This window comes from Aphelocoma coerulescens, chromosome 3 (assembly GCF_041296385.1).
Source record: "Aphelocoma coerulescens isolate FSJ_1873_10779 chromosome 3, UR_Acoe_1.0, whole genome shotgun sequence".
Taxonomy (NCBI): Eukaryota; Metazoa; Chordata; class Aves; order Passeriformes; family Corvidae; genus Aphelocoma; species Aphelocoma coerulescens.
The window spans coordinates 52,714,529-52,726,797 of record NC_091016.1 but is presented as its reverse complement, the minus strand read 5'-3'; the positions used below and the strand labels follow the sequence as shown (position 1 = coordinate 52,726,797).

General features: G+C 44.8%; 1 protein-coding gene across 2 annotated transcripts in view; it reads right to left on the bottom strand.

The window, feature by feature from the left end:
- The window catches only part of SLC35F3 (solute carrier family 35 member F3), a 168,229-nt gene that overhangs the window by 51,012 nt on the left and 104,948 nt on the right, over positions 1 to 12,269 (bottom strand). The window contains exon 1 of one of the 2 annotated variants that reach the window (XM_069010288.1): positions 10,864 to 11,060. The exons of the other annotated variant lie outside the window; for it this stretch is intronic. Within the exon in view, the coding sequence (XP_068866389.1) occupies positions 10,864 to 10,939 (76 nt within the window). The 5' untranslated portion in view covers positions 10,940 to 11,060. Of the gene's footprint in view, positions 1 to 10,863; positions 11,061 to 12,269 lie in introns of those variants that run through there. 2 annotated transcript variants of the gene reach the window in all.

Sequence of the window (12,269 nt, the reverse complement as noted above, 5' to 3'; positions counted from 1 at the left end):
CATCAGTGACCTGCTTTAGCTGTTGTCAGCTAGTCAGCAATTCAGGGAAGGAAGTATTACACAAGAGCTGGGTGCCCTTTCTAGCCCTTCAGAGTGAGAAAGTGACCCTTACAGACTAAGGTCCGGCCTATTAAGGACCAAAACATGTACCTAACGATAATGCACAACTCTTCTAGGTTCCCCAGGCTAGAAATGTGCTTTGGAGTAAGCATATTCTTAAACAGTTCTTTAAATCGGGCTTCTGGAAAAAATTCTGGTAAAAAGAACCCTCACAGGTCTCTCTGACAATTACAAATGAGACATCCTGAGGGTATTTCCATTTTGCCAGCCTGTCAAATGTTTTGTAACTGCTTGAGCATTGCGCAGAACAAATCTGCTTGCAAAAATACATGCTTATCATAAAGAGGGGAGGAGGAGCTGAGGCAAGTCCTGTAAGACAGTGTCTGACCCTCAGCATGGTTAGAGCTCTAGAAACCTGTGACATGCAGGGGGATCAGAGCTGGATACTACCCAAGGCATATTCTCACAGCCTTGAATGCTGTGTGACTTCTTCACCCAGTATCTACTACAGGGAGAGATCAGTGGAAGGCAATTAGTTCCAACATATCTGAGAATACACACAATGGCTTCTGATAGTGGTCTTCTGGACACCCAATATTATTTGCCTCAGTAGCAGACTCACAAACTCCTCAAATATTGTTTTTATCCTGTTCCTGCCTATCACAGTTTTACCCTTTTCCTACCACACCAACCATGCATTATTTAGGTGTTCAAGATTTTTGAGCTAAACTGATAAAAATCAGCTGAAGCATCATGCTGGGAGGATGAAATACCAAATTCATGAAGTGATTTACATCTCTAATTACCACTGTAGCTGTCTAAACCTTAAATGTTAATATTTGTTCAGATCTGTTGCCTAGGCATTTTCTTTGCAGTCAGTCAGGTTAAAGAGTGAGGTCTCAGAGACTCACTTGTGGCCTAGCAGACCACCCAGCACCTAGTGCAGCTTTCTTGTGCCATTTTCAGTGATGGCCTCTCCTTTCACAGGTCATCCTGGTGTCTGGTTTTGAGAAACTGTTAATATTTCATTTGGGGAGCCAGTAATCTGCATGTATCAACCTTCCTGCACAGATGTAATGAGAGCATGCGCAGCCTAACTTCTGCATCAAGGGACATTCCCTCATTTTCCAAATTAGGTCTAGCTTTGCCAAAGCTGTTTGTAGCAGCTGTAACCTCCTCCCAGTCCTACTAGAGCTCATCAGATGCCAAAGAATCTGTTCCTAGGCATGCCAAAGGACCATGACTTCTAACACCTATGTGCCTCTCTTATACCCAGACTCTGTCAGGATTCAAAGACACATTTAAGTTTCTATCTCTCATTTTAGGAGTCATCTCCAATATATATTTCCATTCTGTATTTGAAGTAGTCACTGGAACAAGGCTAGGGCCTCACTTTTTCTCCTCTAGGCAAATGACCTCCTGAATTTATGCTTTCCTGATAAGTAAGGATGTTTTCTCTTCTAAGCCAACCAGTTTTGCTAATATCTGGGTTCTCCTGGCCTTGGAGGGCCTGTAGACACTCTCTTTGGCAGATGGATTTCCTGCTCCTAGCAGAGGGGTGGAAGGCTGCTCTATGCACTAAGCTACTGAAGAGGGACACACACTCCTCCTCCACTTTTTGAAGGAAAGGTTTCAGCCACTTAGCTGTCAACTCAGCTCTGAAACAGAGTTGTAAGTGCTAAAGAGAGTGAGCAATAGTCAGAATGGGCATCTTAGATGGCATAAAGGACAGCATAATCTATTGGGCAAACTAGATGATTCATCCTGCAGCCTCACCAGTGTTCTCTGGCAGTGGTCAACAGGCACATTGATAAAGGAGGTGCAGGTACCCTTTCCAGGTTTTGAAGAATCTCCTGATAAAATCCCTCTCCAAAAGGCCTTACAGAAAGTGGACAGACAGGGAAAGTGCTGGAATGGATAAAAGGCTCAGTACAGGATAGGAAACCAATGAGGAGTATACACAGCAATGGGGGAAGTGGCCAAAGCTCTGCAGAGCTTTGCTGTGGGAACTGCACTCTTCACCATTAACCACAGGTAACCGGAGCAAGGGAGTGAGCCACAAGGCAACAAAGCTTCCTAATGATGTGAAGTTAGGCAGGTCAGCAAGGGCAATGGCCAGCTGCAGGGGATGACAGACTATGTGACCAGGTCATACATCAGCAGATGGAGAAGTGTGCTGATAAAGAGGTGCAGGTGGGAGTAAACAACTCATGTGCTGCATGCTCAGTGGCCAGTGCCATTAGGGATTATGAGCTCTTCACACGCTGCTCTGTGGAAAAGGGCAACTCAGTGTTCAAGAGCAGCAAAAAAAGCAAAATAACTGCCAAAAATTACTAGGAACAAAGCAGGAAAAAAGAAATCTTTTCCTACATCTGGGGAAGCTGCAGCTGTCAGCACACCCACACTGTGAGAGATGAATGTCAGGCTAGAAAATACATGTTCCTGTTCAATTCCACCAAGCTGGAGGCAGGACCCGATGGACTTTTGGTCAGGCCCCATATGGCAGCTGCGTGGATTTCTGAGGAAGCTGCTCTCGGGTTCCTACAGAAAAGCTGTGAGTCCCTGTGGGTGGCTGGTAGGTGGGAATGTAATACAGCATTGGAATGACTTTGGGTTTGCTCACATTTCCCCAGTTTTCCAACCATAGTCAAGGCTGAAGGTCTAAAAGATCAGTAGTCTATTTTTTGTTGAATATCAATTAATGTATCATAATGGAAAAATGTCAAAACCCCCAAAAAATTTATTAAATCAGATTTAAAATTAGAATATTTGGTCAACACAGCATTGCACATATGGATTTTTAGATGCTATTTGAGAGAAGTTTAAAGTGCTTTATTTAAATACTTTGCTCTTAGAGTAAGAGAAAAATAATTTTACTTAATTTGATCGTGAAATAGCATGACTAATACAGAAAACAGTTTTAAAGTCCACAATAGAATTATTTTAAAGAACAAACCCAGGGTATTAACCTATTAGGTCAGAATTGGCTTGAGGCTCCAGAATAAGGGACGTAGGTATATGAAAATAGGGAAAATTGCATGAACACAAACTCAAACCAAGAAAAAAGCGTTCTGAGTTCAGACCTTCTTCTGCTATTGAAATTCATAGTATAAATGAATTAATTTTAAAAGTAAAGTGTTATGCTAATCTGTGCAGGATATTCGAACTTGTCTGATCTTCTCACCTTAATTTCAGCAGGGTAGAAAACAGGACTTTTGGTTCACTGACAATCAAGGTGATTCTCATCTATGGAAATCTGTCCCATATTACTGATATCACCAGATCATCCATATAGCTTGATTTGTATCAAATAGGCCTAAGTTTCTTGTAGCAGGGACTCTCATATTCTAAAGTATTGCTCACAGATACAGTGATTTTACCACTAAAGGTTATTATATATGAATTCCTGTTTTACCCTGTGCTAAATATTGTATCTAAACTTACTAAGAGCTGGAATTAAATAACCTCCACACATTTTTTGAAGATATGCCAAATTCTCCTCCCTAGTATACATATGCCTTTCTGCCTCTGTCAAATGTGCCAGCAAGGCTTGCTGCAAAATATATATTCTAATTCCTGTTAGTGATATAAAGAGAACTGAAAAGTTATCAACTTCATACTGCAGCAATTTGGACTTTAATCCATTTAATTTATCTTCAGAGGCAACTGCCTTGAAATTCTATTAAAAGTGCTGCATTTGAATGGGCTCATTATGATACTCTACTTTGAATTTTATGAGGTGAGGAGTTCCCCTAAATACTGTCCCTAAATTCATTACTGGAGCCCACAATCATGGAAGAAAATGGAAGATACTGGGTGCTTTTTACAGTAGCAGCATTGTGGGACTGGAAAGTGACCACCATAAAAGCATGCGAACAGTAACCCTGATTATAAGTTACATATTCTTAATATTATTCTGCATTCCATTCTTGAATAAAAATTGCACTGAATCTTACAGTGAGTTACCCAGTGAGGTCACTGGGAGTTTCATCACTTACTTTGAGGAGTTATGGAAGCAAAACTTCTTTTAGAACAAAAATCAGATATGACCAAAACTGTGTTCTGGGCAAATTTTGATCAGTCTTTTCAAATTTTAGACTGAACAGAGGGTTGAGAGGTGGTAACAGACCAGACTGGATTCTCTGCAGGCAACTACTGTAATAATTATCCAGGCATTTGAGTGCTACATGTCTTTCTTCAGTAATAGTTTCATCTCCAAGGGAATTCAATTACTTATATACTAATAGAAAGAGCACATTTATATCAGTGCATATATACAGGGAGGTAAGTGAACTCATGCTAACTGTGGAGGCTCTGCTAACTGCACTGTATCAAAAACAAGATAGTGTTCTTTCTTTCTTATGGAGCTTTCAAAATTCAGAGCTGCCTAGCTTTCAGGTAAGCACAGTTTTCAACAGAAGACTCTGCTGTAGCCCATTTGTTTCTTCCATAGTGAATTCCATCTCCACCTGATTTTTCTCCTAGAATCTAGAGGCTTAACCTGCTATTGAAACTCAAACACAATGCTTTTCTTAGGCCCTAAGTTCAGCTCAAGATAGTTGGAGCATCTGTTCTCTGTCAACCAGTAACCAGATTCTAGTGTGGACTTGACACGGACTTGAGCATGCTCACAGTGGTTAGAGGAATGTACATCTATCCATAGGAGTCCCCACATGATTTACTCAATGATCAACTGGAAGAAAGAAGAGATGCCTCCAGCAGCAAACTCATCAAAATCTGAGTCTCCTTTAAAAAATACAGGTTTGGCTAGGCCCATGTGGGCACTGAAGTACTCCAAGCAAAAACACATTACATGCAAAAATTCTAGTTTCTATTTTCTCTCTGATACTTGTCTCGTCCTCTTTGCAGTGAGAAAGGCTTTTGCAACCCACCATTCCTCACTTGTTTCAGTCAGCTACAGAAGACAGACTCATGCCTTTTTCAGTCACAAATAAAATATTACCCTTGCTGAGAGTTGTGCTGGGGAATTTGAGGTGATTGGGGAAAAGGCATTTCTAGCTCTTACCTCCTCACTTCTGTACTCTCCACGACTGAATTACAAGGCTTACGGGGCTCACACTTGCCTGGGCTTTTTCAGTTGAGGAGGCTTGCAGTCAGAAGTAGTGATACTGAACAAAATGTATACCTAATACTTCCAGAAGAGGCAACAGACAACTTTTGTATAACCAAAGGGTCCTTGATCTCGTGTCAAAATTCATGCCTTGAGTAGGGCTCACAAAATTTCCAGGCTGGGTACCTCTGCATTATGTCCACATAGAGCGGATCCATGTGTTTGGAACCAGGCAGCTAACACAGGAGGTGGTACCTGATTTCTCCAATAGATGGTAGGCAGCTCTGCCTAGAAGGAAGCCAGCTCTGCTCTGCTAAAAACACCTTGTTTCCTTTTGCCTTTGATCTTATGCCGCAGTGGCTGTCAGCAAAGCTCAGTGAAGACTACAAAGTAAATCTACTCCTTCATTGGCCAAATTCCTGCTTCCGCAGGATGCTATCCAGGTCTGCAGTGGCATCTCACAGTTTATAATTAACAAAGATTAACTGGGCTGTGGACTAAAGGTTGGCAGTGGTGCTCCAGCCAAGCGGAGAGAGCTGCTTACTACATAAGTGAATGTGCTGTACTGCATATAATGGGCTAGGAAAGCAACAACATAAATAATCCTATATATGAGCCTTGTTGCTGGGAAATTGCTGGGGAATACATGTTGAGCTAACTTAGGCTTGTATGTTGAACTAGGAGTCTTTTTGGAACTCCGGCTCTTACATTCAGCTGCTACAAATCCTACTGTTTATAATTGTCAGCCGTTAGGAAAGAGGGATAAAATTTCTTTTACAAGACATATAAAATTAAAATACAGGAGTGAATAATGCATTCTAGTGACTTCATATTTATTTTTTACTGGTTCTTGTTCCAACTTCTCATGGGAGAATCTATAATTAAATAGGTGGATTAGTAATCTGCTTATTTTTTGAAAGCAAATGCCTAAATTGATTCAAGATGACTACAAAATGCACCTTACTTCATTTAGGGATAAGTGGGTAAAATGTAATGGTCTGTGATCTATGAAAGGACTGAGAAGATGATCCAATGGATGCTGTCATTCTTAAGTTCCATCATTGTAAATGAAACTACTGTTTGTCCATTGTGTGTACATACTGTCTCATTTCAGCCACTAAGGTAAGGAAGCTTAGATAAATCTTTAATAACTTATCTTTTTGCTTTGTGATGCATTAAAACTGCTCTGGCCTGAGTTTAGAACCTCAAAATGGTCTTATTTTATTTTTGCATCATTTGTGGAGGGGACACAGTGCAGAAGTAATGAGTCACCTCCAAACCTATACCTTTATGAGCTTGCACAGGCGAGATGGTAGCTGAAACAACCAGTGGGACATGATCAAAGATGAGCTAGAGGGACTCCCCAGTGAGTAAGCTCACAGCTAAGAGCAGCTCATTTTTAGGCTGTTTAAAGCCTAAGAAAGCATGGTGCCATTTGGGAAGTGAGCCAGTTGTTATGCAAGAAAAAACTCCTCATGCCTTTGGAACAAGATCTTGGCTATCTGCTCAAATATGCTGTTGTGCTAACTGAAAATACTGCAAGGTATACAAAAATTGGGCAAAAGCTGCCTTGGGCCAAAGCCAGAGTGTAATTACTGCCCATGTGTACTTAACACTCAGTACCCACAGTAAGCATGGAAGAGGGTACTGCTTTTCCGTCAGCTGAGTAAGTGACATTATCATTATCCTGCAGTAACAGGGTGTGTGCTGCTAGGTCTGGTGGAGAAGCAGACACACAGCAAACCTAAACCCCCATTCATGCGAACTTGTCACCGTCACCTTTACCAGTTCCTGTCACGAGAGGGAGAAAACTGCTACCATAGCTAAGGAGAAAGAACCAGGTGGGTTAAAGTGCCCTGATGCTCACACTGAACACTGTCTCCTGTGCAGAGAGGCAGCCTGAACAAAAGCAAACACTTTGCAAGTTAAGTTCTCCATGCAGAAGCCAACACACATTCCTTGCCAAGGCCGCTTCAGTGGGGAAGCACACCCAAACCAGCAGCCCTAGCTGAGCCACCGAAACACCGGCCTCTGCTGCTCGCCAGCTGCTCTGTTTTCTAGGATGCACGAGCACTGCGTAGACCTGTCATGTATGGCTTTCATGGGAAGAAGACCAGTGACCACCAAATCTTGCTTCTGCAGATGTGAAATCCTGGGTGAGATGTTCACAGGGTCTGCCCTAGTGCTCAGTGGTACAAACATTGCCTGACTACCAAAACCTTTGGATGCTGGCAGCAGAACACTGCTAATAGTTACACAGTATTTATCCAGAAATACAATTATGCTGCATTTGAGCTTATTTCCCAAAAAGGAAGCTTTAGTCACTGATTTCAATAAATGAAGGCTTCTCTGATCCCCATTGCATCCGTTCATGGACCTCTCATGGCCAGAAAGGTATACGTGGGGAGTTTGGGGGTCTGTTCCTATCTGCTGTAGGTCTTGCCTGCTCTGTGAAAAGATGTGCTGCTTGTTTTCAGGCAAGTTGCTTCATTCTGCAGTTTCTCAGCTGCTCCATCTGCAAAATGAGGATAATAAGAATCTCATCTCTTAAAAAGCTGACTGCCACTCATGGAAGTTTTTGCTGTGCTCGGGATCTTTAGTTTGCGCTTGCTAAAGAAGTGAAAAAGATTTATTATTAAAGCGATTACAGTGTTGATATGCTTCTGATGAATTCCCTGTAGGCATGCAAATATACTAAAGTCCAAATTTATTTCTCATTCGTACTTATACAAATTCTCTACAACTCCAGTGCTGCAGGCCAGGTTACTCCAGTTGAACATGTGGCAGTCTCTGGCTCCACAGCAACTCAGTTTAGATGTTTATGCACAATAATTGATTGCAGGGAGATGTCATTTGCCCTATAAGAAACTTTGAATATCACCAGTCATTCATTCCTGATAGAACAGTGCAGAGGAAATGTGCTATATGGGGAGGCTGCAATAGCATTTCCTTGGTGCTGAAAGCCTGGAAATAAGCAGCTCCAAGTAGGGGCTAATTAAATGGAGGATGTGTTTTCTCTGGTGTGGTGATAGTTCCGCAGCTCTTTGTCAAAGCTGATGTTACCTGTCTCTGCAAGATCCCAAGATGCAGAGCAAGAATGGAGATATTTACCTTCCCAAGGGAGAGAAGTCAGTCCTCAAAGTACACTGTGCATTCATGTACAAATGGGGTGAAACCAGTCAACTGGCTGGTCTGAGAGGAATGGCCACTGCAGTGTGGATAGAAATTGGTAAGAAAAACAACAACACAAGGAAGAACAAGCAGAAATCAGGCACCAATCCTACGTTTCTCAAAATGTGAAGGGTGTACAATGGTACCAGGCACAGAAAACACATGGTATGGTTACTGTCTGCCTGAGCAATGCATGTAGACACAGTTGTCTTGAAAAGTGCTGGTACAGCAGGCTCCAAGCATACTGATGATTCAATCTCTGAAATAATTCGAAATGGCAGTCACGCTTCTGAACGCACAGAGTCCTTATCTTCCTTTTAAAGCAAAGAAGCCACTGCACCGCCAGGAAAATAGAAGGAATGCTGGAGGGCTTTACAGCAATGCATATCAATGAAAGGCTCCTCTTGGCTAACCATCCTAGAATGAAACATATTCCTAGTGGTTCTGCCAAAGATCCTTGAAATGCTTTGATGGTGGTTGATAGGGGAGAAAATAATCATAACTATGAAGCAGATGAAAGTTTTTGCTGTCTTGCTCTTGTAGCATTATCTGTGCCTTTGCAATGGACTTGGACTACCAGAGGAAGGCAAATCTTTGCCAGAGGTATGGCAGCCAAGCCAAGGGAAGTCAGCAGTCCACAGTGTGCCAGCTGCCTCACTTTATTTTTGCCTATAACTATGTCTTGGCTTTTTTTTTATATGGCTTTAACACCAGCTGGCAAAATTAGTCAATGTTAGTCTGAAACGAAATGTTGTCAATTGATTTGGAAAAGGAAGCTCTCAAACAGAGCCAGTCTGTTTCACTAAAGAGAAGGAAAGAAACTCTGGGCCCTATCATACACCAAGGCAATTTAGATTTTTGCCACTGATGATAAAGCAAAAAGGAATCTGAAGTAAAGAAAGAAAAGTCCAACTAGGTCAACAAAGTCCCTGGTGGGCAGCAACAGGGTATCTGAGAGCTGGTATGCAGAGCAGACATGGAAATGCTTGAAAGGATTCAATTTTATGGCACAGTGGAAGATTGCTCTGCTTCTGCTTCTATATAAGGTAGGTAATAAACTGTATTTGAACTGGTAAAAGAGGAATGAGATGACCCACATTTCAAAGCTGGAACCTGGTAGGTTATTATTATTTATGATTCATAAAGCTTGTGCAGTGCACCAAAAGAAAGGGAAGCGAGCTCCTTGCCCAGAGGAGCCTCCAATGCAACCTCGAGAGAAACACTCTACTGTGCACGGGGTCAACTCCAAGAGCTTTTTAAAATTCTAATTATAGTGTAATGAAGACCAGGCCTGCTCTTTCCATCAGAAAACTGGGATCCCTTTTCCTATCTCTGCAGTAGGTGGTTACGGGAATGCAACAGCTGAATATTCTGTGAACTGAAATAAGAACCTTCAGGTACTCCTTACTTTCCACTCCTACTTGCTGATTTTAGTTCCTTTTCTCCTCTTGCACATTTCTGCATTTTCTCACTTTCTGCTCCACAGAGCTTTTGCTACCATTTTTTAATTTTCCTTTATTCATTTCTCAGTTTTTCAATATTAGTTTTTTCTTTTTCATGAGCTTTCTCTGGAGTCTCACATTCACATTTCACCTCTTACTGTTCAATCATTCCCTTTTTTAGCTGTTCTTCCTCTTTGCCTCACCTTGCTCATCCCTTTTCTGCCTCTCCTCCCTCCATTCCCCCATGGCGACATTTTTCTTTCACCAACTCCATTCTCTCAACCAACAACCAAATACCCAGTGGTATCCCCCAAACCAGCAGCTTTCTCTTTGCTCTTCCTTCAGGAACTGAGCTCTGTATCTGTCCTTCAGACGGGCTCCTCTTCCTGACCTGCACCCTGCCTTTGCATCACCCCTCCATCTCTAAGACGTGCCTTACAGGTTTCTATTCAAGAGAACAGCTCCTCACCCCAGACCTCAGATTTCTCCGTGGAACCCTCCTGAGCACATCAGTGTCCTTTTCAAGGTCCCCTGCCATGATCCCTGAAAAGACTTCAAAGGTCCCTGTGATCCCTAAAGGTCTGCCAACCCCCACTGCTCTTTGGCTCTTATGTCCCTCCTGGCCATAAGACTCCAACTCCACGGCTACCATGCAGCTGGATTGGCAAATAGAGGTGAGGACAGATGGCTGGAACACGGGGCTGCGTTCCTCACATCGGGAGAGCAAATCTGCCGAGCATCTTCCTTCCCTCCTGCCAAGGGTCCTGCAATGGCAGGTACTTGCCCACGGGTTTGGGGGCTGCTCTCGAGCTCCGAGGGGAGCTCCAGAGAGGTGCTCTGCCTCTGGAGCATGGGCGAGGAAAGACCCGGAGCTGAGCAGGGCGGTGGACAGGGGTAAGTGCCGGCGATGCCCGGCGGCGGGGGAGCTGCACGCTCCGTGGGTCCCCACCGCCCGCTCACGAGTCGCGCAGTCGCCCGCCGCTGGGCATCGCCCGAGCACCGCACTCGGTCGCCCGGGAGCGTCCCCTGTCGCGGTACCCGGTCTCCGCGGAGCATCTCCCGTCGCGGTACCCGGTCTTCCCGGGATACCCCCGTCCCGCTCCCAGAGACGTCGTTTACCTTCCACTTTGGTGAGGGTGAGGACGGGGCTGTTGCAGGCGCTGAGCGGGGCCACCCTGGCCGAATGCTTCTTCATGGCGAGCCCGTCGCCGGCGGCAGCTCCCCGCCGCCCCGCGCCTACATCCTGGCGCCGCCGGAGCCCTCCTCGGCGGCGCTCCCCGGTTCGGCTCCCGGCCCGCCGCCCTCTGCCGCAGCACCGGGCGGCGGGGGCTGGGGCTCGCCCGCCCGCCCGCTGCCGCTCGGGGCTGCTGCAAACCCGACGTCACCGGCACGGCCCCCCCCGCCCGCCCCCAGGGCTCGCGGGGCCGCCCCCGGGTCGCGGCGGGGGAGGCGCCCGGACGCCGCGGCGAGAGGCGCTGCCGAGCCCCCGGACGGCGCCGGCCCCGCGGTCCGGCTCCGGCGGAGGTCGCAGGGAGCCGGGACCGTAATGCGGCTGCGGACACCGCTCCCGCTCCCGCCCGTGCGCCAGGGCTCCCCGGAGCGAGCCGGGCTCCCGGCCCCGGCCGTGGCTGCTGGCGCTGGGCTGCTGCACCGCACGGAGAGGGCTACTGGCTCATCACGCTCTGCTTAGTTCTTCGCACTGTCTGAGGGGAAAGAATTCACACTCTCCGAACCAATTCATTACTTACTCATATTATCCTTTCTCTGTTTTCCTTCAAGTCCAGCCACTATTCTGAGTCGATTTTCATCCATGCCTTTAGTAATTTCTACCATCCTCGCCACAGCCTTTCTGTTCCTGCTGTATTGTTTTGGAGGGAGACCAAAACTCGACCCAGCAGCCAAGGTGAGATACTCCATGGATTTACCAATAGTACTCCGATACCTGCAGTCACACACTCTACAGCTTTCTTAACACAGTTTAACAACTTCTTTTTGAGGCACGAAACAAAGCATGTCCATACCTACACACGTTAAATAAAGTGTCATATATCACAACTGGATGCTGCTTGTATGTAGCAACCTTTTATGGTGTTTTTGGTTTTTTCAGCAATAATTTTAAGATCCCCAGTCATGACATACCAACAACGTGTGGTAGAGCTACCACTCTGTCAGAGCACAAAAATCTAACTGGTATTAATTAACAAGACTTAATGCAAGTGGATTCAGGAGAGAACACATAATAATGAATGAGTATGAAAGATGTAAAAAAGATTTATATCACTGTAAGCAAAGCACCAGAATTCACAAGATGCTGCGCACAGTGACCTCAGCACCCTTTACTCCTTGTGATTTTTCTGTGGATATGAAAATACTCTGCAGATTTACCAGGTTCCAAAACAAGATGCGTCAGCAGACAAGGTGCAAATACTCAACACTTCTTAAGATCTGGTCAAATTAAAATGAGTGTACTTTGCAAACAAGACTGGGCAGCCATCAATACTCCACAAACATTCCAAAGTGTTCTT